General features: G+C 47.6%; 1 protein-coding gene across 1 annotated transcript in view; it reads right to left on the reverse strand.

Moving 5' to 3' along the window:
- The window catches only part of INPP5B (inositol polyphosphate-5-phosphatase B), a 55071-nt gene that overhangs the window by 28481 nt on the left and 1390 nt on the right, over positions 1-25200 (reverse strand). Inside the window, 5 exon segments of the mRNA XM_070404764.1 lie at positions 17968-18012; positions 18015-18338; positions 23031-23141; positions 24442-24471; positions 24614-24711. Of these exon segments, the coding sequence (XP_070260865.1) occupies positions 17968-18012; positions 18015-18338; positions 23031-23141; positions 24442-24471; positions 24614-24711 (608 nt within the window).

A 25200-nucleotide genomic window follows, 5' to 3' on the forward strand; every position in this document is an offset into this window, starting at 1 on the left:
GGTCTTTGAAAATGTGCCTTTTTGCCGAAACCGGTTTGGCTCAGTGGATAGAGCATCGGCCTGCGGACTGAAGAGTCCCGGGTTCGATTCAGGTCGGGGGCATGTACCTGGGTTGCAGGCACATCCCCAGTAGGAGATGTGCAGGAGGCAGCTGATTGATGTTTCTTTCTCATCGATGTTTCTAGCTCTCTATCTCTCTCCCTTCCTCTCTGTAGTAAATCAATAAAATATATAAAAAAAAAAAAAAAGAAAATGTGCCTTTAAGCAAAATGACATAAGGAAACCAATTTTGCCATCTGCTAATCAATGTAAGAGTTAAGTTCCTACAGCATATTTCTGGTCAAAAAATATCACCAACCTTCTAAAGACCTGGCAGCTCAGGGCACAACGTGGGAACCCACTGTGGACAGGACGCCCTTCCAGGGCCATTCACTGCCACCTGCACTCACTCAGAGAGGGGCAATTTATTTATTTTTATTTTTTGTTATTTCCATTGATTTTTAGGGAGAGTGGAAGAGAGAGGGAAAGACAGAGAGAAACATCAATGTGAGAGAAACACATCGATTGGTTGCATCCTATACAAGCCCTGACCAGGGCCCGGACTCGGGAGGAGCCTGGGAACAAAGTACATGCCCTTGACGGGAATCAAACCCGGGACCCTTTGGTCCTCAGGCAGATGCTCTATCCACTGAGCCAAATCGGCTTGGGCAGACTCGAGCAGACTTCCAATTCGCCTCACATCCACATCTTCAGGATGTGGGGGAGAACCCACGCAGTCATGGGGAGAACTGCAAACTCCACACAGACAGTGCCCTGTCCAGGAATCAGTGTTTCCCCCTCATCAATATGATGCTGAAGAAAATGATGTTATCTGAGAACTACGGTACTCCACGGCAACTGCTTGTGTTAAGGTTACTCCTAACCAAACCTTCAGGTTGCCCAGTCCAGTGGCCAGTTCCCAGTTTCCAGCTACGTCCACTTCAACCTCTTAGGCAGCACTCGATAGATGACCACGCCCTCCTCCGGTAAATACTTTCTTTAGTCCTTGAAGATGCCTCTTTTACTCCACCCACCTTACGCCTCTCCCCCAGGAATGACTCCAGGCAAAGCCTCGGGATCATCTCTTCTCCAGCTATGTTCTTTCTCATCCAGATGATCTCACTATTTTAAAAACCATCTCAGGGCAACAATAAAAATAAAGTTTTTTTAAAAATCACCACCAGGTGGGGAGTGCGGGAAGAGATTGGACAAAAATCTTACACCTATGGATGGGGGGGGGGGGGGGTAGGGCATGGTGTGGGGTGGGAACCGGGTGGAGGGGAGCTATGGGGGGGAAAAGAGGAACGTCTGTAATAATCTGAGCAATAAAGACTTTTTTTTTTTTAAATCACCACCAGGTCCTAGCCGGGCGGCTCAGTTGGTTAGAGCAGTGGTCGGCAAACTGCGGCTCGAGAGCCACATGTGGCTCTTTGGCCCCTTGAGTGTGGCTCTTCCTAAGCCTTAGGAGTACCCTAATTAAGTTAATAACAATGTACCTACCTATATAGTTTAAGTTTAAAAACTTTGACTCTCAAAAGAAATTTCAACCGTTGTACTGTTGATATTTGGTTCTGTTGACTAATGAGTTTGCCGACCACTGGGTTAGAGCATTGTCCCCAATATGCCAAGGCTGTGGGTTCGATCCCCGGTCAGGGCACATACAAGAATCAACCAATGAAGGCATACGTAAGTGGAACAACAACTTGATGTTTCTCTCTCCCCACCCTCCTCTCTCTCTAAAATCAATCAATAAAATGGAATTTGTGTTTCTCAAAAAAATATAAATAAACCATCCCCATGCCGATCACTACCAAATGTACATCTCCAGCCTGACTTCGACATGAGCTCCAGATCCTTATTCTGTTTCTCCCCTTAGTCCTGTGCATCTCAGTAAACGGCACCATCACTCAACCAGCTTCTCAAAATTAAAAACTAAGGCTCCCTGGTGTCTCCTCTTTCCCCCACCCTTACACCCACCAGCCATTCAGGCAAATTCTACCTTCAAAAACACACCTGGACGTTCTCGCCAAGACTACAACAGCCGCTTCCTAACTGCTGTTAAGCTTCCTATTGTTAGTTTTCCAAATAGCAGCCAGAGTGAACTTGGAAAAAAAGAAAGTATATCACTTTATCAGATGAAGTTATTTTCCCTGCTTAAAACTTTCAGATAGCTTTCCTGGAGCTCAGAATCTGTGGAGAGTTGGCGCGGCCCTACCTGACCCGGCCTCCACGCCTCTCTGGCCTCACCTCTATGCTAAACGTCAACGCGGTCTGATTTTGCCACGCTTCTATTTTGCTGTTCTTGGAGCATGTCAAGCTCATTCCCATCAGGGACTTTGCTCTTGCTAGTCCCTCTGCCTGGAACGCTTCTCCTCCAGAGCCCCATGTTGCTTACGCTATTTCCCTCAGGCCCTCGCTCAAATGGCACAAGCTCTCTTTGACACCCAATCTAAGCAGGCCCCACCCTCCACATCACTCTAGCCCCTTATTCCAGAGGTTCCTGAACTTTCCCGGTTCACAGTACCCTTACTGTCTCAGTAACTTTTTTTCAAATTGCCTCTCGGCCAAAAGAAATACCTAACAGTTCTGTGTAAATAGTAAGGGCCAAATAAATTACTAAGTATTTAAGCCCTAATAACTTAGTAGCAATTTGAAAAAACAACACACATATTTAGAAAGAAGAATATTTCTATTTCATTTTCAATGGCCACAATTACTTACAAATGAGATGGGTGTACCTTTTGAGTTCTGCACAACTTCTCAAACTTTGGAATCAGACTGAACGCCACACACAACATTCTGCATTGATTTTTTTGCATGGTACTTATTTTTAACCACAGCAGCCACCAAAAAGCCAACTTCAAGAGATATGATGTTATCACCCTGGCCGGCACTGCTCAGTGGTTAGAGCGCCAGCCCGAGCACCAAAGAGTGGTGGGTTCAATTCTTGGTCAAAGGCATCTATCTGGGTTGCAGGTTCGATACCTGGCCTGGGGCGCATGCGGGAGGCAAGCAATAGATGTCACATCTATGTTTCTCTCTCCACCCCTTCCCTGCCTCCCTTCCACTCGCTCTAAAAAATCAATGGGAAAAATATCCTGGGGTGAGGATTAACAACAAATATATATATTCATATGTCGAAACTGTAAATAGCTTCGCACTAAATGTGATGTTTAAAAAAAACTTCATATATTTCTGTGTTTACCTTCAACATTTTAAATGTCCCACAGTGTCCCTGTGAGTTAACTGCTGAGCCCCAGGGTACCCCGCATTTGGGAACCTGCTATTTACATTTTTCCTCCTAGTACTAAAACCATTTGATGTTATATCTTATACTAGAGGCCCGGTGCACAAAAATTTGTGCACTGGGGGGGGGGGGGGTCCCCCAGCCCGGCCTGTGCCCTCTCACAGTCTGGGACCCCTCGGGAGATAATGACCTGCTGGCTTAGGCCTGCTCCCAGGTGGCAGAGGGCAGGCCCAATCCCTAAGTGCAGCCCCTGGTCGGGCTCAGAGCAGGGCTGATTGTGGAGTTGGGGCGCTGCCCCGTCATGCACAGAGCAGGGTGGATCGGGAGGTTGCAATGCCACCCTCAGTCACGCTCAGGGTAGACTGATTGGGGGGTTGGAGCACCACCCCCTGTTATACTCAAGGCAGGGTCAATGGGGAGGTTGCGGCGCCACCCCTTGTCACGCACAGAGCAGGGCCAATCAGGGGGTTGGAGCGCTGCCCCCTGTCACTCACAGAGTAGGGCCGATCAGGGGTTTGGGGCGCTGCTCCCTGTCACTCACAGAGCAGGGCTGATCAGGGGGTTGGGGCGCTGCCCCCTGTCACTCACAGAGCAGGGTCCATCAGGGGGGTTGGGGCGCTGCCCACTGTCACTCACAGAATAGGGCCGATAGGGGAGCTGGGGCACCGCCCCCTGTCACACACAGAGCAGGGCGGATCAGGGGTTGGGGCGCTGCACCCTGTCACACTCAGGGCAGGGCCAATGGGGAGGTTATGGCTCTACCCTGTCACACACAGAGCAAGGCCTGTGGGGGCGGGTTGGGGCGCCAACCTCTATCACCCACAAAGCAGGGCCGATCAGGGGGTTGGGGCGCCGCCACTGTCACACTCGGGGCAGGGCCGATGGAGAGGTTATGGTTCTACCCTGTCACACACAGAGCAGGGCCCGTGGGGGCGGGGGGGGGGTTGGGGCGCCTCACCCTGTCACACACAGAGCCACAGGGCAATCGGGGGATTGGGGAGCTCCCCCCTATCAGGCACAGAGCAGGGCTGATCAGGGGGTTTGGGTGCTGCCCCCTGTCACACACAGAGCAGGGCGGATAGGGAGGTTGTGGCCCCGCCCCCTGTCACTCACAGAGCCGCAGGGCGATCAGGGGGTTTGGGCGCTGCCCCCTGTCACGCTGATCCCAGTGCCGGGAGCCTCGCTGCTCCGCTGATCCCGATGCCGGGAGGCATATCACCCTTTTACTATATAGAATAGAGGCCTGGTGCACGGGTGGGGGCCGGCTGGTTTGCCCTGAAGGGTGTCCTGGATCAGGGTGGGGGTCCCCACTGGGGTGCCTGGCCAGGCTGGCTGAGGGGCTGAGGGCTGTTTTCCCGCTGGCAGTTGACTAAAAGCTTCCAACCGCTCCTTGTTTTCTTTTTTTTTTTTTATTCTGGGCCAGCTTTAGCTTTGAGGCCTCGCTGCTGAAAACATGGATACAATGTTGCGGTCCGGGGCTGACTGAAAGCCAGTTTTGTTTAGCTTCTTATTTGCAACATAGTAATAGTTGCTTAGAGTTGCAGCTGAGAGTCGGGCAAGTGAGGCGGGGAACGTTTCAGTCTGCAGTTCCTGGAGGAAGCAAACCTCCCTGCTCGCTTCAGTGCATGGCTGCCGGCCGCCATCTTGGCTGACAGTTAATTTGCATAAGGATACGCTGATTAGCCAATGGGAAGGGTAGCGGTCGTACGCCAATTACCATGTTTCTCTTTTATTAGTGTAGATATAGTCATTGCTTTGCTGGAGGTTAATTCCACTAAAATGTAAGCTCTAGCCCTGACCGGTTTGGCTCAGTGGATAGAGCATCGGCCTGTGGACTGAAGGGTCCCAGGTTCGATTCCGGTCAAGGGCATGTACCTTCGTTGTGGGCACATCCCCAATAGGTGGTGTGCAAGAGGCAGCTGATCGATGTTTCTCTCTCATCGATGTTCCTAACTCTCTATCCCTCTCCCTTCCTCTCTGTAAAAAAAAATCAATAAAATATATTTTAAAAAGAAGAAAGGAAAACATATATTTTATTTAAAAAATAAATAAAATGTAAGCTCTATGAGGCAGGGACTTGCTTCTCTATGCCATTTCTCAGGGACCTGGAACAGCATCTGGTGCATAGTAGGTACTCAACGTGTTAAATGCTTGAAAGTATCAGGAAACTTAAGTTGAAGTCTAGCTCTACCATTACTTTCCTGTGTGACAAGTTACTTCCTCTCTTTGGGTCTTAGTTTCATCTATAAAGTAGGGACTTTAAATATCTCATGGGGCTTTAGAATGAGCAAAGGCAAACCAAGGTATAAGAGCTCCGCTTCTGCATGGCGGTGTTTTCCATGGACTCAGGGGTTTTTTTTGTTTGTTTTTTTTAGTTGTTCCTCCTGACAGCCAGACTGAAAGGACAAGTGGTCAGCTTATTAGGTCCCTAGGTGGGCAGTGCACTGACTGGAAAATGGCCTTGCAGACCTGCATCTCGTCTGTGCTCTCACGACGCGTCTGCCCCGAGACGCGGCAAGGACCGGAACATCTTCATTCCTCACTCTATGTATGGAAACTTTAAGGCATGATTTGGGGATTTCCAGCCACAGGCAGTCTTCTCGGAATCTTTTCTCTCCTGAATCTGGCACGGAAGCTGGCTGTCAGCAGCTCTTCACCAAACTTGCTATCACACAGCCCCTCTCTGGCCACAGCTTCCTGTCCTTCCTCCTCTCCTGCTTCCCCACTCCCGCTCTGCCCTTTTTTTCAACCCCAGACCTCCAATCCTTTGTCACTCGGTCTAAGAGGCGACATCTGGGATCTTTCCCTTCTTCCTATGCTCAGTCACCAAGTCCTATAAATCCTCTCTCCTAAGTGTTTTTATACCTGATCCTCTTCCCTACCCGCTACTGCCATGCCTTGGGTTAGGCCCTGAATATTTCCGGAAAGCACACTCAGTGATTTCCCGACCTCCATCCTCACCCCCTCCAATCCATTATGTCAGCACCTAGAAGAAAACGAATCTGAGCGTCATTCCTGTGCATAAAATTCCTCAATAGCTTCCATCACCTTTGGACTAAAACCCAAACCTCGGAATATACATACAAGTAAAATTGAGGGTCCTGATGCTTTTGATTAAATTTAGTTTTAAATCCTATCTCTAGGAATCATCTCTCTCCCTCTCTCTACCCCTCAGAGACCTAACTTTCTCCCAATAATCAGCAACCCCCAAGGCAGCAGAAGGACAGCAGTCTGGACTGACTAATGGTCACCGGACGGGGACCTCTGGCAGGATAAAGATAACTTCTTAACCTAAGTTATGTTTCAACACCAGAACCCTAAGGTGAAACGACCCTCAGGTAACTTTTCCATGAAACCAAAGGGATGCCAGAGCTGTCCTCAAGACCAGAAGAAATGATTCATTGCCCTTACTTCACCCACAACTGATCAGCTCCCGGCACGACCCTGAACCCCTAACGCACAGTGTTTTGTGATTTTTGCACTGTATGATCTGCAACCCACACGGCGTTGGGGAGTTCGGGCTTTTGAGCATTAACTTCACGTTCTCGGGGTGGCACCATTCATAATAAGATAGTCAATATTTCTCCACCGCAATTCTCGGTGTTTAGGGTTTGGCTCTGCTAGTGCCAGGTGGGCGAACTCTTTGTACTTTTTAAAATATATATATATATTTCTTTATTGATTTCAGAGAGGAAGGGAGAGGAAAAGAGAGATAGAAACATCAATGATGAGAGAGAACCATTGGTCAGCTGCCTCCTGCATGCTCCCCACTGGGGATGGAGCCCGAAACCTGGGCAGGTGCCCTTGGCCGGAATCGAACCCGGGACCCTTCAGTCCACAGGCCGACGCTCTATCCACTGAGCCCACTAAGCCAAACTAGCTAGGGCACTCTTTCTGTTCTGTAACACAAGGACCTTTGTAATTAGTCCCAGACTACTTTTCTAGCCCCATCTCCCACTGACTCCCACCGCCCCTCACACATACCCCCAATACAGTCATGGCAAAATGATTTATTTTTTTAGATGTTGCCTCCTCACCCCACCCCTGAGTCTGGGTGTATCATAACCACTCCTCAATCCTACCTACATATGGTGAACTTCAAACTCATCCTTTAAGATACAGCTCAGGAATCTCCTTCAAAAAGCTTTCTCTGGACTTCTCCTTAGATTCTTACATGCCCAGTGATTCCCTCTATCAAGACATTTATCATAGTGAAACTGTAACTGTGTCTAACTCTTTTTATTTGCCTTATCTCGTTAGCTAACCAAGGACTGATGTTTTTTCTTGTGGCCCCCACTTTGGAACAAACCAAGCAGTTACTAAACACAGAGAACAAACAGCCACAGGGCCGAAGCTCACTGCCATTTCTGGGTGCTTTCTTGCTGACCACTTTTCACACCTACAATTCAAACCATTTCCCAGCAAGAGCCAATCTACTAAGTCAACCATAGTAACAATCGCAGCCCGATCTGGAAGTATAAAAGTACAGAAGTGTTCCATGTTTCTTGCAAATATTGAGCACTGCACGGCACATCTTACAGAAACCCTTCTCACATTCCTCACTAAATAGACGATGACCTTTGGGCCCAAGCAGCTATACAGCATGATATATATCTCCTACCCCTTACCTGAAGTCCTTGGGGCCAAGAGTATTTTGGACTTCAGAATTGAGGGGATTTTAGAAAGATAACACTTTCCCTATACCACAGATTGCACAACACTCCCAGCAGAGTCTGAGCCAACACCCAGTAACCAACACTTTAATATTTCCACAGTGCGATTTATGAGTAGTAACAGTGGGATTAAGTAAAGCCTATAAATAGTTTCATGTCAGTCAAGCAAGTCTTACTGCCAAGTTGAGTTTGGGCCAAGCTTACAAAAAAAATTTTTTTTTTATTCTTTAGAACTGCTGCTGATAAAGGATTGAGGATACAAATGAAGAGCATGGCCTGACATATCTACATATATGCACCAGAGATGAATGGAGTGTGTGTCTATGCACATACATACCACATGGTTACAGATATATTATATCTATATCTATATATACACACACACACACACACACGAAAATCTGGAAGGGTATACATCAGATGCCAATAGCAGTCATTTCACAGCGGTAGGATTTCTTTTTCTTTTGCTTACAGGTACTTTCTAAATTAGCTTTGGAGTGAGACTTAGGTTCCATTTCTGGCCCTGCCACTTACTAGCTGTATGATCAGGTTATCTAACTTCTCTAAGCTTCTGCTTCCTCAACTGGACAAAGATAACGGTTATCTGCCTTATATGGTTGCTGTCCTTCTTTCCTATGGTTACCTCAAGGCTATCCCAAGCTGCGTGGCCAAACCAGACCTGTTAAAAGACCATTATCTACAAAACAAAGATAGGAGGGAAGGCCTTGCTTTCAATGTCTTGTAGCCAGGCTTACCACAGACTTGTGTCCGGGCTTTTACTAAAACACTAGAGGCCCAATGCATGAAATCCGTGCAAGGGGCTTGGCCCTCGCCTCACCTGGCCCTCACAGCCCCTCACAGTCCCAGCTGGCCCTCACAGCCCCTCGCAGCCTCAGCCAGCCTTCGCAGCCCTGGCTTGTCTGGAAGGTTGTCTGGAAGGTCATTTGGCTGTCTGGTCTAATTAGCATATTACACTTTTATTATTACAGATGACATCAGGTAAGGAAAAAGAGCAAATTCAAACCAAATACACCATTTCTTTTGAGATTTATCCAAGAAACAACAACATTATTTCCTTTCTTAAAAAAAAAATATGTGTTTATTGATTTCTAGAGAGAGAGGAAAGGAGAGGGACAGAGAGATAGAAACATCGATGAGAGCAAAACACAAACATCATTGGCTGGCTGCCTCCTGTACACCCCGCACTGGGGATCAAGCCTGAAACCCAGGCATGTGACCCGACTGGGAATCAACCAGTGACTGCTTGGTTCATGGGTCAACGATTAACCACTGAGCCACATCAGTGGATGAGGCCGGGAAATCAGGATTTTAAGAAGATTCCCAGGTGATTCTAATGTGCAGCCAAGGTTGAGAACCACTGTTCTACAAGAATCATCAGCCATCACAGTCAATTCTAAACAAAGCTGCCCCATACCACCTGAGCCCAGACCCTCCACTGTCAACTGGGCAGTTCTGCAGGATGTTTTGCAAGGGTGGGTCCCAGGTGAAACTGCTTTAACTTGTGGGCCCTCTCCCTGAGCTCTCCCTTCCTTCCGTCACGAGCACCCCGTCATTCTGCCGTCAGCCAGGTTTGCCGACCTGCCATTTGCTCACCCCTCTCCTGGGGCCCCCAGAGCCCGTCAGTCATCAGTCTCTTCACTCTCAGAGCTGTCTTTCTCCAGGTCCTCCTCTTCTCACCTGTTACCTCAAGAGCTTCCCAATTAAGAGATCCTCCCACTTCTCCCTACCAATTCAGCCTCTGAACCTGGCCAGATTAAACTCTGACTCCATCTCTCCCTGCTCTGAAACGTTCAGCATTACACCACTGCCTGCAGGTGAAGGTCCAAACGGGCTGAGCTGGCACAGGAGGCCCACACTGGCCCTACACTCTCTCACCCACCCACCTCCCAAAGACAGCCCCATCCAAACAGGCTGGTTCCAATCACTAAACACTACGCCAGTGGTTCTCAACCTTGGCTGCCCATTAGAATCACCTGGGAATCTTTTTAAAATCCTGATTTCTGGGCCTCATCCTCCGGAATCAGGATTTTAAAAAGATTCCCAGGTGATTCTAATGGGCAGCCAAGGTTGAGAACCACTGCTCTACGCCCTTTAGAATTAGTGTTGCCAACCAGATAAAATTCAGCACGCCCAGTAAATCTGAATCTCAGATAAACAATGAATAATTTCTTGTGACAGACTTATAACAAAAAAGCAGCTGTTTTTCTGTGATTCAAATTTAACTGAGTATTCTGTAGTTTTATCTAAGAAATGTGGCAACTCTGTTTGGAATTAAATTTTTCACCAAAAATGTGGTCGATATCTCCGACAAAGATCAGTTTAAATTTGTCTTCACTTGTTTCCGCTAAATTTCTAAGTACACTTGAATTAAGGATGGGGTGATGAAAGGAAATATTAAGTAGGGAAATAAATTGGGCATCAATATTTTTTCCTCCTTCTTTCCCGATAGGAATTCAATGGGAAATGAAAAGTTTCCTAGCCTGTTGCATTCTAGTTTTTCTGTTTGAAACAAGGCCCATCTAACTCAGAAACATTTACAAGTATATATAAGACAATGCAGATCAACCTTGGGAATTAATTTCGAATATGGATGTCATTTCCATCACTTCTCCATAACTTTATTTTCAAGAAAACTGTTTAAAAAACAAAAACAGACTGACTCCCCATGCGTGCCACCCTCACTCCTGCCCCGCTAGGAGGTCCCTCCTCCTTTATGGCCACCTCTCCTTCAAAGCCAGCCTCAACTTCAACATCCTCCTTCACAAAGCGCTCTCCACCACGCTAGTCCTCGGTAGTCATTTCCCTGAATTCTGAAGCCCTTTTTATTCATATAACTTGTTTGAAAAAGTTATAACTTGTTCAAAGAAATTAGAGTGTTTTAGAAAAAACCTTGGGCTTTGAAATACAATAGACCTGGCTATCTTACTGGCTCCATCCACTACCTCATATGAAACCTCAAGCAAATTACTTCATTTGTTTCCTCATTTGTAAAATGAAGATAACACCACTCAACTTACAGAGGCCAAAAGAACAAACAAGTGAAATTTAAATGGGTCAAGAGCCTGCCTAGCATAATGCCTGGCCCACAGTAGGTATTCAGGTACTGTTAGTTCTTTTCCTCTGGAATCCCCCACTGCTTTGGTAATAATGACAACCATTTATTATTTATTGAGTACCCTCTAAAAGCTAGCTGTCGTGTTATTTCATGTGTTAGTTCTGATTGCTGGCCTCACTTTTACAAACGAGGTTACTGAGGCCCAGAGTAGGTAGCAGAGACGCCCCAGGACACAGAGCCAAACCAGTAAATGGCACAACTGACACTAAAACCCAGATCTGCTCGACTCCACAGAAGGAGCACATCTTCAACGAAACTAGAAACTCTTGGGGGTAAGTACACTATAAATAGAAGGGTGGAGTCTGTTTGGATAACGAACCGCCCTGATCTCCACATGTGTGGGAGTGGCTCTCATTGCTGAGTGGAGATCTCCTCCTACCCTGCAGGAGTTGCTACCAGACAGGTCTAGGAGGAGGTGTCCTTCCTACCTTCTCAGCCACTGGCCTTTGCATTCCATTTCCAGCAACTAGAAGAACTTGCAAAATACAATTCACACTGGCAGGAGTAAGTGGGTGGGTTCGATGCTTATCAGAGACAGTGACACACCAGCAGGAGTGCCCCCATGGGCTCACTTAGTTTAAGATAGAGCAACACATACCAGCAAGAGACACATGCATTCAATTCACGGGGAGCTAAACAGATCCAGTCCAACTACCCAGAACCCAAGTCAGGCTGAATTCATTTTGACAATCACAGTAATATCATCATGAATAATATTAATAGCAAATATTGAGGCTTTCTACAAGGCAGGCACGGCTTTAATCACTTTATGTATATTTAGTTTTCACAATCCCTATTATCTACACTTTGCAGACCAAGAGATAAACACAGAGAGGTTAAGTAACTTGCCAAGAAAACATAACCAATAGATCACTCTGCCAGCATTCAAACCCAAGGAATCTGGGTCAAGAGTCTGTTAACCAATAAACGAAATTAACTATCAGAAAAGCATGAAGTTCAGCCCTGGCCAGTTTTGCTCAGTGGCTAGAGCGTCAACCCACAGACTGAATGGTCCCGGGTTCAATTTCCGTCAAGGGCTCGTACCTTGGTTGCAGGCTCGACCCCGTCCCCGGTCAGAAGTAATACAAATAAGTAGAAAAGTTTTGTTTGAGAAGCATTCGGGGATACAAAAGGAGAGTGGCAGGTTAGGGCTCAAGCATTAGATTCACACAGACAACCTGAGTTCTATTCTCAACCCTGTCACTGACCAGTGAGTGGTCTGAGGCATGTTACCTACCCTCTCTGAGCCCAATCTCTTCACCTGAAAAATGGACGACATTCTCCTACAGAACTTTTGTGGCACAGTGTAAGGCACACACCCATAGTGAGTGCTTAATAAATGGTAGCCATTTGCCCAGCCGGTGTGGCTCAGTGGTTGAGTGTCGATGCATGAACCAGGAGGTCACAGTTTGATTGCTGGTCAGGGCACACGCCCGGTTTGCGGGCTCAGATTTTGCGGGAGGCAGGCACTCAATGATTCTCTTTCATCACTGATGCTTCTCTATCCCTCTCCCTCTCCCTTCCTTTCTCTGAAATCAATAAAAACAAAATCAAAAACAAATCATCTCTATTTAATAAGTCATAACAGTAATTAATTTTGTAATAAATTTTACTTTTTTATTTATTAGTAATAAATTTTTCTTTATATATATTAGGGCCAATCTGTAAGGTTTTGAATACCATGTACAGTTTGGATTTTATTCTTTTGGCAAAGGGGAGCTAAGTACATAGCACATAGTACGTAAGGCAAGGAGTTCTTGAGAGAAGCCCATACACAGGGCACCCAGCATTAAAAAGAATGAAAAGAATCAATTTTTCCGATTTCAGCCTGGGCACCATCCCTAATAGTTATTTTGCTTTCTTAAAAGTCAAATAACCAGGCTTTTAGGTATTTTTCTTTCTTTTCAGCCTTTTTAACATTTCCCATTCTCTCGTTGCTTAAAAAAAGAATCATCGTAGATTTTTGGCATTTAAAATGAGCAGACACATCTCTAAAAACACATCCTGTGCCCTGCCAACCTTTGGGCCCTGGACTCAAACTCCAATGTGCAGCCTGTGCAAATCCAACTTAGGTTAGCAAGGGCTAAATGTGACCAGTTTAGCTTTCAAGGAGGAAGACGGTGGTGCAATGACTTCACGGCAATAGGCTGTGGTGGTGATAGGCTACTGGAGAGATGACCTGACTTTTTCCTTCACACTCTCCCTTCACTGGAGCTTTCTGAGAACTGCCTGTGGTCTGGTGATAAAGCTGAAAGAGAAGTGGACAGGAGCAAACCAGGAAGAGGGGAGAGAAGCACAGAGCATGCTCAAAGTGGAACCGGGCAGGAGCTATGTAGGCGGAAAGCACTTCAAGCCACGAACTGTCTAGGTCTCTAAGGTTTAAACAAAGAAGGCAGACTTTTTTTTTGAGCGCCTAGGATGTACAAGGCCTTAGGCCGGTCTGTGGGGAGGGAAGGGGGTGCAAAATGCTAAGGGCAACAAGTTCACACTTGTAAAAAAAATGTAGCTGAATGAGCAGTCAACAAAGAGGTGGAAAAAGCACAGGGTTTGTCCAGAAACAGTGAGCAGTCAAGTGAGAAGTCAGAGGAAATGAAGGTGAGTTGGGGCAGATAAGACTAGAGAGCCTGCCTAAGCCAGGCCTGCAGGACCTGAACTCCAGGCTGAAGAATCTGAGTTTTATGCTGTAGACAACAGGAGATGATGCAGTATTCGAGGTCACATACAAAGCATGTCCGTAAGGCATGATGGAAGTTACGTTCTAAAGAGATCCCTAAGGGAGAAAGAGACTCAATGTGGGAAGGCTCATCACTGTACTAGTTCCGGTAAGAGGACGATACCAACATGAACTAACAGGGGTTAAGTTATTTTTTTTTTAATTTTCAAAAGATTTTAAAATTGTAGAAAAAGAATGAACAGAATTTGGTTATCAGACATAAGAGGGGAGGGAAGAGTCAAAGATGACCGAGGTTTTCAGTGATTGCATTAACAGAAAAGAAACTAGAGGGGAGGAGTACAGAAGAAAGTGAGTGTAGTTATTTGGAAGAAAACAGCCCAGGGCGCTCTCCCTCCAGGGAGCACACACACCCTAAGCCTTTCCCTCCCCTCTCCATTTCCCTTTCCTTTCCACCTCCTCCCCCAGGAAAAAAACAAAACAACAACAAACAGCCTAGGATAGGCTCTGAAGGGTGCAGCCAGTTTCCAAGCTCTTGGTGGTGAGAATCTGAGTTCCTAAATATGTTTCCCAAATAAAGCACCCCTAAATAATTCAGCATTCCTTAAGCCATGTGTGGCCCTCTAGGAGACAAAAACATTCACTCCCATTTTACAGATGGAAGAAAGAAAAGTCAAGAGACACGACTCATGTTGTACCAAAGTGCGTTAAAGAAAATAAAAATATCCAGGCCACTTAGACATATACTTTTAAATTCTCATCATTCATACTTGCTAGCTTCAGTTCACATAGGCATCGCTGGGAAAGCCCACAAATCTGTTATAGTATAGTTCAAGCAGCAAAGAAAGCATGCAAGTCAGCTAGCCTCTATGTTCCAACACTGTCTTTCCTCTAATAAATATTGATGCCTCCCTCTTCCTGAACCTTCGCCCCCAGGACTTTTCTGCGCAAAGCTCCACTTCTAAATAAACATTTGTGGGTCACTTCACTTGCTCTAGACTGCTACTGTAGAATTCCAAAACAAACTGTTTTCTAAAGGAAGTCTTCAGGGGTTTCTCCAGGTCTAGAAACAAACAAGGTTAAACGGGACAAAAGGGAAAATGGAGAAGGGAACAACAAAAGGAGGAAGAAAAGTGAACACGGGTTTTTTTGTTGTTGTTTAAATAAACAAAGTGATTCAAATTAATTTGCTTAGCTGCCTGCAGAGCTTGCCACGAAGCTGGAGATGAGGGCCATATTTCGCCATATTTCTACTGTGGATAAGCATCTAGGAAAATTCATTTTCCCCTTATTAAAAGGATGTTGGTCACACAGACTTTGCTTTTTGAGATTCAGAAAGATAGACACACCCAGGACCTATTTTCCAACATTCTCTCTGGCTTCTACGCTGATAATCTAGGTTACCCTTTATGCTACCCTGAGATATAAATAGCATCCATTTCCTTTCTCAGGCCAGGCCGACTGTAAGCTTTGTTTCCTGGGTCCAGGGGAAAAAATACTCATGGCCCATCTCATTCTAAATGTGAGTTACTACAAAGCTGCCTCACTTTGAATCAACCATAGGGAGGGAAAAAAAAAAACCCACTTCAAAAGACTGAAATGTGTTATTACCATTTTGATAAATTCATCCAGAATTGCCCCAGTGGGACTTCTGAGTAGCTGTTTCCTTTCTAGTGCGTAGCTCAGAATCCTCCAGAACACGGGTCTTTGCATGTGTCCAGGATAAAATGCAGGTGAATATTTTACAAAATGACATGGATGTACTAAGCTATATACAGATTCCCCAAGAGGTTCTCTGGATTAGAGCACCTTCATTTGCTAGACAGAAATAAGGAGGCATTTCTCCTTATATCACCGGTCTGCGTTTGAAGACATGGACTCCAATCTAAAACTAACTGCATTTCACTTTTCTACAACAATCCCTACCACCTGAATTCAGCAGAGACCAATCAAAGAAAGGCATAGACATCTTGGAGAGAAGCAGCAAAGTGAGGCCTTTCCTTTCTCTGCCAAGGCAAAGGTGAAGAGTAAAGATCAGGTTCACCTTTCCGGAGCTCTGACTCTTGGCTCACCCTACAAAGACCACCTCTCTTCTTTTTATGGACTGTGGGCTCTCTCTCTGTCAGACTGTCATCTCCTCAGGGGAGCCCTGTTTCTCCTGATGTGCATGACAAATAGCATTTTTAAAAAAAATTTTTTTTTTTAATTTCAGAGAGGAAGGAAGAGGGAGAGAGATATAAACATCAATGATGGGAGAGAATCATTGATCGGCTGTCTCCTGCATGCACCCTACTGGGGACTGAGCCCACAACCCAGGCATGTGCCCGGATTGGAATTGAACCATGATCTCCTGGTTCAACCTCTTGAGCCACACCAGCCGGGCCAAAGAGCATTTTTAAGCAGCCTTGGGTTGGTTCCCCAGGCTATTGGGAAGTACATATTTTGAGCATATGCACATAGGAAGTACCAAATCCTCTGTTTCTCTTGGGGGCCATCCAGGAGGGTCCAAAGGGTTCCTGCCACCTGTTTTACAGGGTGTGACTCTCCTCTGAGGCCAAAACAAGTCTGGGGACACAGCTGACCCAAACAGAACTGGGTGTTTGGTGCTATTGCTTCCCAATTTTAACATGAGCAACTAGAAATTAGTAAGATAACCCCCTTTACTGTAGGTATTCTGATGGGAACTAATAATTTCAAACCAAAAGTAAAACCAAAACCTTGACAAAAAATCCTCACTAGCGTGTGGCTAGTTTCTGGGGTGTTTGTTTGTTTGTTTGTTGGTTGTTTTTTGGAAGGAATGAAAAGATGCTGAGGTCCCCACATCATTTATCACCCAGCACAGATAACTGGCTTCATTCAGAGCTGCGCTGACTTCTCCCAGAAGACCTCTCTCCACTTAGGGAATGAGACACGCCAACAGCCTGGTGCTGGTGTGCCAAGAAGACAGAACCCACCTCTTCCTGTTGCCATTGGGCCTGTTTTCCACAGACGGGATTCTGGCAGCCTCTTTCGAGGAGCAGAGAAGAGGATATGTTCTTAATCTTAAGGGGTCCCAGAACCAGAGCCCACAATGTCATGGACACTGAAGCAATAGCTGTCTCGAGATCAGCACTTCAAGTTATCTGAGCTAAACCCATGAAAGATGCCCGCTGTCGGCACCATCAGGTGCTTTGACCACGTCTTGTGGTGGCCGCAATGAAGGAAAAGCTTAAGGCCTGAGGAAGTCCTTGGCCTGCCTCGTTTCCTCTCATTTTACAAAATTATGCAACCTGCTATCCTCCCCACCCGTCACGGTGTCCAGCCTTGAAGAGTCTGTGAAGTGCTGGCCCACACCTGACACAGCCACTTGAGACTCTTCATCTCTAGCGAATGGCTGAGAAAAGTGGTCATGCCAAAGCTCGAACGTAACTGGAGCCACATGGGCACGCCCAGGAGGTGAAAAACACACAAAACAAACAAACAAAAAACCCCCACCAGGGCGCCCTTGCAGAACAGTAGGAGCTGGACAGACAATGCAGGTGTGCAGGTCCTCCCTGAGCACCAGACTGGCCCAAATTTCAGCCCCGGGCCGCTCGCTCTCCAAAAGACAAACTTCTGGTCAACAATTGGCCTTTTGTGCTGCACAAGGGTTGGGTGGAAAAAACCTAGTCCCTTTCCCCTGGAACCTCATCCGCGTCTCCTTTCCCGGGGGGACAGGGCTCCCCTGGACTCCGGCTCTGCGCACAGCCCAATCCATACCCGGGGCTGGGGACCGACAAGGGAGCCAGAGGGCCCCGATACACACACCATTCCTCACCCAAAGGAAGGGTCCGTCGGGGACGCCTGCTCCCCGGCACAAGCCAAAGTCGGAAGGTCAGAACTGAACTGGCTGAAGGTTAGGTTGTCCTGCGGCTCAGAGAGGGGCAGCGACTGGCCCCAGGTCACACAGCAAGTCAGAAACAGAGTTGGACTCTACGACCCCAGCCTCAGGATTCCAGAACACCCCCCGGCCACCCGCCGGCCCACGCCACGCCCGAATCAAAATAATTGACATCCCCTCTCGGAGCTTCAGCCCCGGCGTCCCCGCCTCCGCAGCGCTAGAACCTCGGTCTTCACGGCGTGTGCCTCCGCCGGCCAAACTGCAGGCCCTGCCCACCTGAGGGCCGGCCCCGCCGCCGCTCCCGGCCCAGAGCCCCAGCCGGCTTCCCACCGCCCGCCGAACCTGAGGAGTCGCGGTCCCGAGAACCCGCGGCGGCGGACATCTCCCTGCTGCTTCCTCAAGCTCTTCATCTCGCCGCCGCACCGCCCCGCCTGCGCTGCCCCAGGGGTCCGCCCCCGCAGCCGCCTCCGCCAATAGAAAGCCGGGAAGCTCCATAACCACGCCTCCCACACACAACAGAGCCCACCCCTGCAGCCGGGCCTCCTCCAATCCCCACCGCCCCTCCCCCGATGGATACCTGCCTCCGCCAATTCTGGCGCACCCGGGCCAGGTGCCGAGGGCCGAGTTCCCACCGCGCGGCGAAGGTTCCATCTCGGTGCACCTGTACCGAGACAGCCACTGGAACTCAGGATCCCGGGTCGCAGGGTCCAAGCCTGAGGCAGGAAGGAGGAGGAAATACTGAGCCACGGGCTTGAAGGGCAGGCTTCACCCCTGCGTGACTGTATGACCGGGAGCCAAGCGCTCAGTCTCTTCGAAGAGTCTCCAAGCCTGTTTTTCCCTGTTTCCCTCGCGCGCAGAGTGGGTCCGAAATGCAAATGCAGTAATAACTGTGCAACCGAAAGTGTCCTTCCAAAGTAGACCCGTGCCATTCCCCCAGCCTCGCGGTAACTGTGTGCCAAGGTCTATTCGTCATAGGTATCCTTAATCCGCACAACAAACCTTAGCAGGTCGGGAGCTATTAACCAATGGCCACTGAGCTCAGACTGAGAGGCAGAGTTGGGGGCTCAGATAGATGTCAGTACTAGGGAGTGGGTAGAATGCTTTAACTACCCATAATCTCCATCAGCAACTCGCAAGCCACTCCAAATAAACACACTCTGAAAGCAGTGTGCTTGCCCTGAAATACTCCTTCAGGACAAGTCCTCCGGCTCCCCCTTAACCAGATTGCCGTCCATCCTTCTTAGAAATTCTTGACTCTCCTCTGCCTGTCACTCAAACTCAGATCTGTCTGGCTTCCAGACACTTGCTGTTGCTTTCTACGCTACCCTGCCTGCTTCCCTTGTAGAAATTCATGAACTTGCGCCCTGACCGGTTTGGCTCAGTGGATAGAGCGTCAGCCTGCGGACTGAGGGATCCCAGGTTCGATTCCAGTCATGGGCATGTACCTTGGTTGTGGGCACATCCCCAGTAAGGGGTGTGCAGGAAGCAGCTGATCGATGTTTCTCTCTCATCGATGTATCTAACTCTCTATCCCTCTCCCTCTCTGTAAAAAATCAATAAAATATATTTTTTAAAAAAGAAATTCATGAACCTGACCAAACTGAATTTCCAACGGCATCATAAATGAGGAGATTTGGGTCCCAGTCCTGATGATGCACTGCCAGGCACAGCTTTTAAATTATTTTCGGGATTTGCATGCTATTAACCTATCCCGGGCCTCATCTGCTCCTCATAAAACCCTTGGAATAGTAGGTAAGGCAAGTTCATGCTTCAAGTGTAGAAATAATAAAGCCAAGGCCTGAAGAAATAAAATATATTATTCACATTCACAACTAGGAAATGGCAGAGCTGGGATATGAACTGAAATCTCTGGACTCCCTGGGCTTTGATGTTAGACCCTGGGGTTCCAAGTTCTATTACTTCAATTGATGAACATCTTTGGGTAAGTTACTTACTTTCTCCATGTCAGTCAACTCATCTATATAATGGAATATCTGCTCTTTAGGATTGCTCAAAGACTGAACAGGAGGACATGATGTTGTCTAGATGTCTAGAAGAATGTCTGGCACATAGATGCTCAATTAATATTAGCTAATTCTTTTCTCTGTCACCTAGTGACCAAGGCACTTGCACTCCCTGGCTTTTTGTGCTACACATTATCCACCCAGGGCTTTTTATCTGTAACCTTATTCTGGACTTTTACCTGTAACCTTATTCTGGACTTCAGTCCCTTTATCCGTAAAATGCCAAGAATTGGGCTGATGGATATCCAAAGCCTGTCATCTCTGAGAGTCCCATCTCACGCAGGCCCTCTCTGACAACTGCTCAATGAAATTGAGTTAGTATAGTTTCCCTGTTGATTACCCCAGATGTGGAACCCAGAAGGGAAAGCAGGTAAAGGGACTGACAGGCAGATACTTAAGCTTAAAAGAGGAAGTCATCCTCAACTCGTCTCCTTCATTCTCACAGCCAGCCAGGTTCCAAGCTCTGTTTGTCCACTTAACACATTTATTAAGTGCCAGGCACTGTTCTAAGCACTGGGGCTAAAGTTATGAACACTTTGTGAACACCCACACTCATTGCCTCCAGGGTGCCTTCATTCTCATCTGTAGGATCTCTCCAGCCTGTCCTCTCTTCCCCATCGCCATTACCAGAACCTTATCCAAGCCTCATATTTCTAAGGCCTGAGCACTGCAACACATTCCCATTGCTCTCCCTGCTTTAGGCTCCCCGCTTCCGCACCAGCTGCCAGAGGAACTTGTCTAACATCTCATTCCAAGGGTTAAAACTCCTATAGCTCCCCACAAGCTACCGGGCAAAGTGCAAGCTCCTTGCTGGTTATTTATGACCCTTCATGAGCTGCCTCTACTGGCTTCTCTTGACTTAGCTCTCTCCACACCCTCCTTCCACCAAATGACCTGCTCTTCCCTCTAACTGCCTCTCCTTGTTGCCTGCCTGGGAAAACTCATTCAAGCCTGAAGTTTCAGCTTAAATATCACCTCCTACACAAAGCCTTCTCTGAGTCATGTATCTGGTACAGGGTGGCATGAGTTTAGGAAGCATTGCAGCAAAACTCAAGAGCTCAGATTTTTGGAAGAGACTATCTAATCCTGTCTAATCCTGGCTCGTAGTTTACCAGCAAGGCCCTGACCCTCTCTCAACCTCAGTTTCTTCATTTGTAAAACAGAGACATTGATAATACCTTGTAAGGTGGTAGTAAAGAAAGTGACATAGCCGAAACTGGTTTGGCTCAGTGGATAGAGCGTCGGCCTGCGGACTGAAGGGTCCCAGGTTCGATTCCGGTCAAGGGCATGTACCTGGGTTGCGGGCACATCCCCAGGAGGAGATGTGCAGGAGGCAGCTGATCGATGTTTCTCTCTCATCGATGTTTCTAGCTCTCTATCTCTCTCCCTTTCTCTCTGTAAAAAATCAATAAAATATATTTTTAAAAAAATCTCTCTCAGTAAAGAGGAACCAAATTTAAAAAAAAAAAAAAAAAAGAAAGTGACATAATGTGCGAACAGTTCTTAGAGCAGTGTCTAACACACAAGTCAACAGTGAAGTTATGAGCCCTCTTGTACAGAAGGAGGAAACATTTCTGAGCTCCTACTATGTGCTGAGCCCTTTCATATGTGTTATCTCATTAATTCTTACAGCTCCACAAGGAAGATATTATTTATATATAGAAGTTGACAAAACCAAGGTTCAGAGAGGTAAGGTGGTTTGCCCAAAGTCACACAGCCAGGGACCAGCAAAGATAGGTTTCAAATGCAAGACGCTGTGTAGCTTCAAAGGCCATGTGCTTTGCTGTTATTACTATTATTAGCCCTCCTACAAATACTAATAATAATTATAAAATACGTTATTCTTGCCCTGACCGGTTTGGCTCAGTGGATAGAGCGTCAGCCTGTAGACTGAAGGGTCCCAGGTTCGATTCCAGACAAGGGCATGTATCTTGGTTGCAGGCACATCCCCAGTGGGGGTTGGGCAGGAGGCAGCTGATGGATGTTTCTAACTCTCTATCCCTCTCCTTTCCTCTCTGTAAAAAATCAATAAAATATATTTTTTTAAAAATACGTTATTCTTGTTAGTTGAAGGCTTGGAGACAGATTTCCCCTTGCTTATAGAATAAACTTTAAACCCCTGAGCCATGCCAAGACCGGTTTGGCTCAGTGGATGGAGCGTCGGCCTGCGGATTGAAGGGTCCCAGGTTCGATTCCGGTCAAGGGCATGTGCCTGGGTTGTGGGCACATCCCCAGTGGGAGATGTGCAGGAGGCAGCTGATCGATGTTTCTAACTATCTATCTCTCTCCCTTCCTCTCTGTAGAAAATCAATAAAATATATTAAAAAATAAATAAATAAATAAATAAACCCCTGAGCCAGGCATTCAGGGCTCTATAATTGTGTTTTTCTCCCCTCCATACCCCACTTTGAATCCAAAGCCAGCCTCCTTCCTGGCACCCCCGCCCCCCCATGGTCATGCTCCATGGTAAAATGATGATAGAAGGGAAGCCCATCCCCCATTCCTGCAGAGACAAGATGTTAGTCTGAAAGGAAGCAAGTAATAGTGTTGGGTGGACACCTAAGCCACAGCACCTGGTGGCTCAAATTTGCATGTTCTGTGGCTGAGCCTCTGCTCTATATAAACTCTTCTTTACAAATGTGCCTGGCTGATTTCCTGGTCTAAACAAATTCTGCCCTCGAGGCCACTAATCTCTCCCTGCTACTCCAAAGCTAGGTCATTTTCTCAGCTGTAGTGGAGAACAGAGCCAGGTTCAAGGGCAGGAGGGCTTATATGTCAGACTTCCCTGGGTTTCTGGCTGTGGCCAGCAGAGAGGGAAAATGGGCTTCTAGAAGCTGTTGACCCAGCCAACTTGTAAAGGATTTTGCATCAGAATCACAACCCACCCTGTGCAGCCCTGCCCACAGCCAGGAGGGCAAAGGGGCCCTGCTGGAGTTAAAACTCAGGTCCAGTCCTGACCGGTTTGGCTCAGTGGATAAAGCGCTGGCCTGCGGACTCAAGGGTCCCAGGTTCGATTCCGGTCAAAGGCATGTACCTTGGTTGTGGGCACATCCCCAGTAGGGAGTGTGCAGGAGGCAGCTGATCAATGTTTCTCTCTCATCGATGTTTCTCTCTGTCCCTCTCCCTTCCTCTCTGTAAAAAATCAATAAAATATATTAAAACACACACATACACACACACAAAACCACCTCAGGTCCAGAAATAGGAAACGTGAAAAGCAAACACCATGGTTGGCTGGGGGCCTGGAGGCACTGTGGCCAGATGACAGCCCACATGAGAGGGCACAGAAACGGGGGTGAGAGTCCAGAGTGTGGAAAGTCAACTGGTAGTGGGTAGATTAGTAACCGGCCAGCCCCCCAACAGAGCCTGGGTCTTACCTACCTGGACAGGCCCTGGCAACTTCCTGCAGAAACATCCTGGTGTGTGAACCAAAGGGTAGCTGGAATGTGAGGCTGAGCTCCGCTGTGTCCAGCTGGACGGTCACATCTGAGCCTGCACAAAGGAGGCCGGAAATGAATCCTTGACCTTCAGGAGCTAAGGATGGGTGCATCTTAAGGCTAGAATCCCCAGAATGGAGAATCAGCAGTCCAAGCTCCTGAAGTCCTTTCAGCCCTTCAGGAATTGCCCGGCCAGCATGTTCAGTGGTTGGTGCCGACTCATAAACCAGGAGGTCAGGGTTGGATTCCCCATCAGGGCATAAGCCCGGGTTGTGGGCATGCAGGAGGCAGCCGATCAATGATTCTCTCTCATCATTGATATTTCTCTCTCTCTCCCTCTCCCTTCCTCTCTCTGAAATCAATATAAAAATATATATTTTTAAAACATAAATTCTAGAAAGGCTGTCCTAGATCAGTAAGGGACTTTCCATACACTCAGCTCCAAATTAACATCATCCTCAATCTACAGAGGGCATGGACCAAGGCTCTAAAAAGTCATTGAGCCTTCCCACAGCAGTGCTACACGAAGCTGAAGAGACAAATCCATTCCCCAGCAAGTGGAATGAGAAACACATAGAGGCAGATAAGAGAGGCTATCTGGCCCTAGCCGGTTTGGCTCAGTGGATAGAGCGTCGGCCTGCAGACTGAAGGGTCCCAGGTTCGATTCCAGCCAAGGGCACAAGCCTACATTGCGGGCTCGATCCCCAGTCGGGGGGCATGCAGGAGGCAGCCAATCAATGATTCTCTCTCATCATTGATGTTTCTCTCTCTCTCCCTCTCCCTTCCTCTCTCTGAAATCAATATAAAAATATATATTTTTAAAACATAAATTCTAGAAAGGCTGTCCTAGATCAGTAAGGGACTTTCCATACACTCAGCTCCAAATTAACATCATCCTCAATCTACAGAGGGCATGGACCAAGGCTCTAAAAAGTCATTGAGCCTTCCCACAGCAGTGCTACACGAAGCTGAAGAGACAAATCCATTCCCCAGCAAGTGGAATGAGAAACACATAGAGGCAGATAAGAGAGGCTATCTGGCCCTAGCCGGTTTGGCTCAGTGGATAGAGCGTCGGCCTGCAGACTGAAGGGTCCCAGGTTCGATTCCAGCCAAGGGCACAAGCCTACATTGCGGGCTCGATCCCCAGTCGGGGGGCATGCAGGAGGCAGCCAATCAATGATTCTCTCTCATCATTGATGTTTCTCTCTCTCTCTCCCTCTTCCTTCCTCTCTGAAATCAATAAATAAATTTTTTTTTTTTTTTAAAAAGAGAGGCTGTCTGTCAGCCAGTCTACCCAACTGTGCCAGGCACTTACTTCACACCCAGACCCTGTACCCTCCGCCCCAACTACTCACCAAGAATGTAGAGTTCACCATCTGAGGACACTGCGGGGAGGGAAACGAAAAGGCCCTTAGCCCTTGAGCACCTCAGCCTCAGCATCCTCCTAGTGCCCCACCCGCAACAAGGGTAGAAATGCCCTGGGAGCCCAGAGGAGAGGGACTCATACCGCCCAGCCCCCCTGTGCACCTTCTTCCAGTGTAAAATCCCGAGAGACCGGCACTATCTGGTCCAAACAGACGTCATCCCCAGTGATGGCCATCCTCCGGTGCGTATACAGGAAGAGACTAAGGGCAGGAAGCAGAGGTGAGGACAGGGCCCAATGGCCGCCCGATGGGCCTGTGACAAAACGGTGCGACCCCTTTCCCTCCCTGGACCTGGACCTCTTTCTCCATCTGTAAAGTGACGGTGGTGGATTAGAAAATGTCTAAGGCCCCTTCCTCCCAGCTCTGCGATCCGCTTGCTGGTGGGGAGACCTTTGACAAGTAGTAGTATTCTCTCTGTGTGTGTAACACGTGGGTGGTACTGACAGTTTCTCTGTGCTTCAAAGTGTATGAGACACTTTCCATGTAATAACGCCCTTGAACCTGGGCAAACAGGTCCGGAGGAGTAAAACCCCTTGCTCAAGGCTGTGTGGCTTGGAAGTAACAACGCCTGGATTTGAACCCAGGCCATCAGACGCAGGATCTGGGCCAGTATGTTAAACCGACTCTTCTCCAGAAGCTTTCTCTTCTAATGTTGAGGATTATATGAGCTAATACGTATGGGGAGCTTAG

This window comes from Myotis yumanensis, unplaced genomic scaffold (genome assembly GCF_028538775.1).
Source record: "Myotis yumanensis isolate MYYU_CA2020_CCGP unplaced genomic scaffold, mMyoYum1.0.hap1 SCAF_2, whole genome shotgun sequence".
NCBI classification, from domain to species: Eukaryota; Metazoa; Chordata; class Mammalia; order Chiroptera; family Vespertilionidae; genus Myotis; species Myotis yumanensis.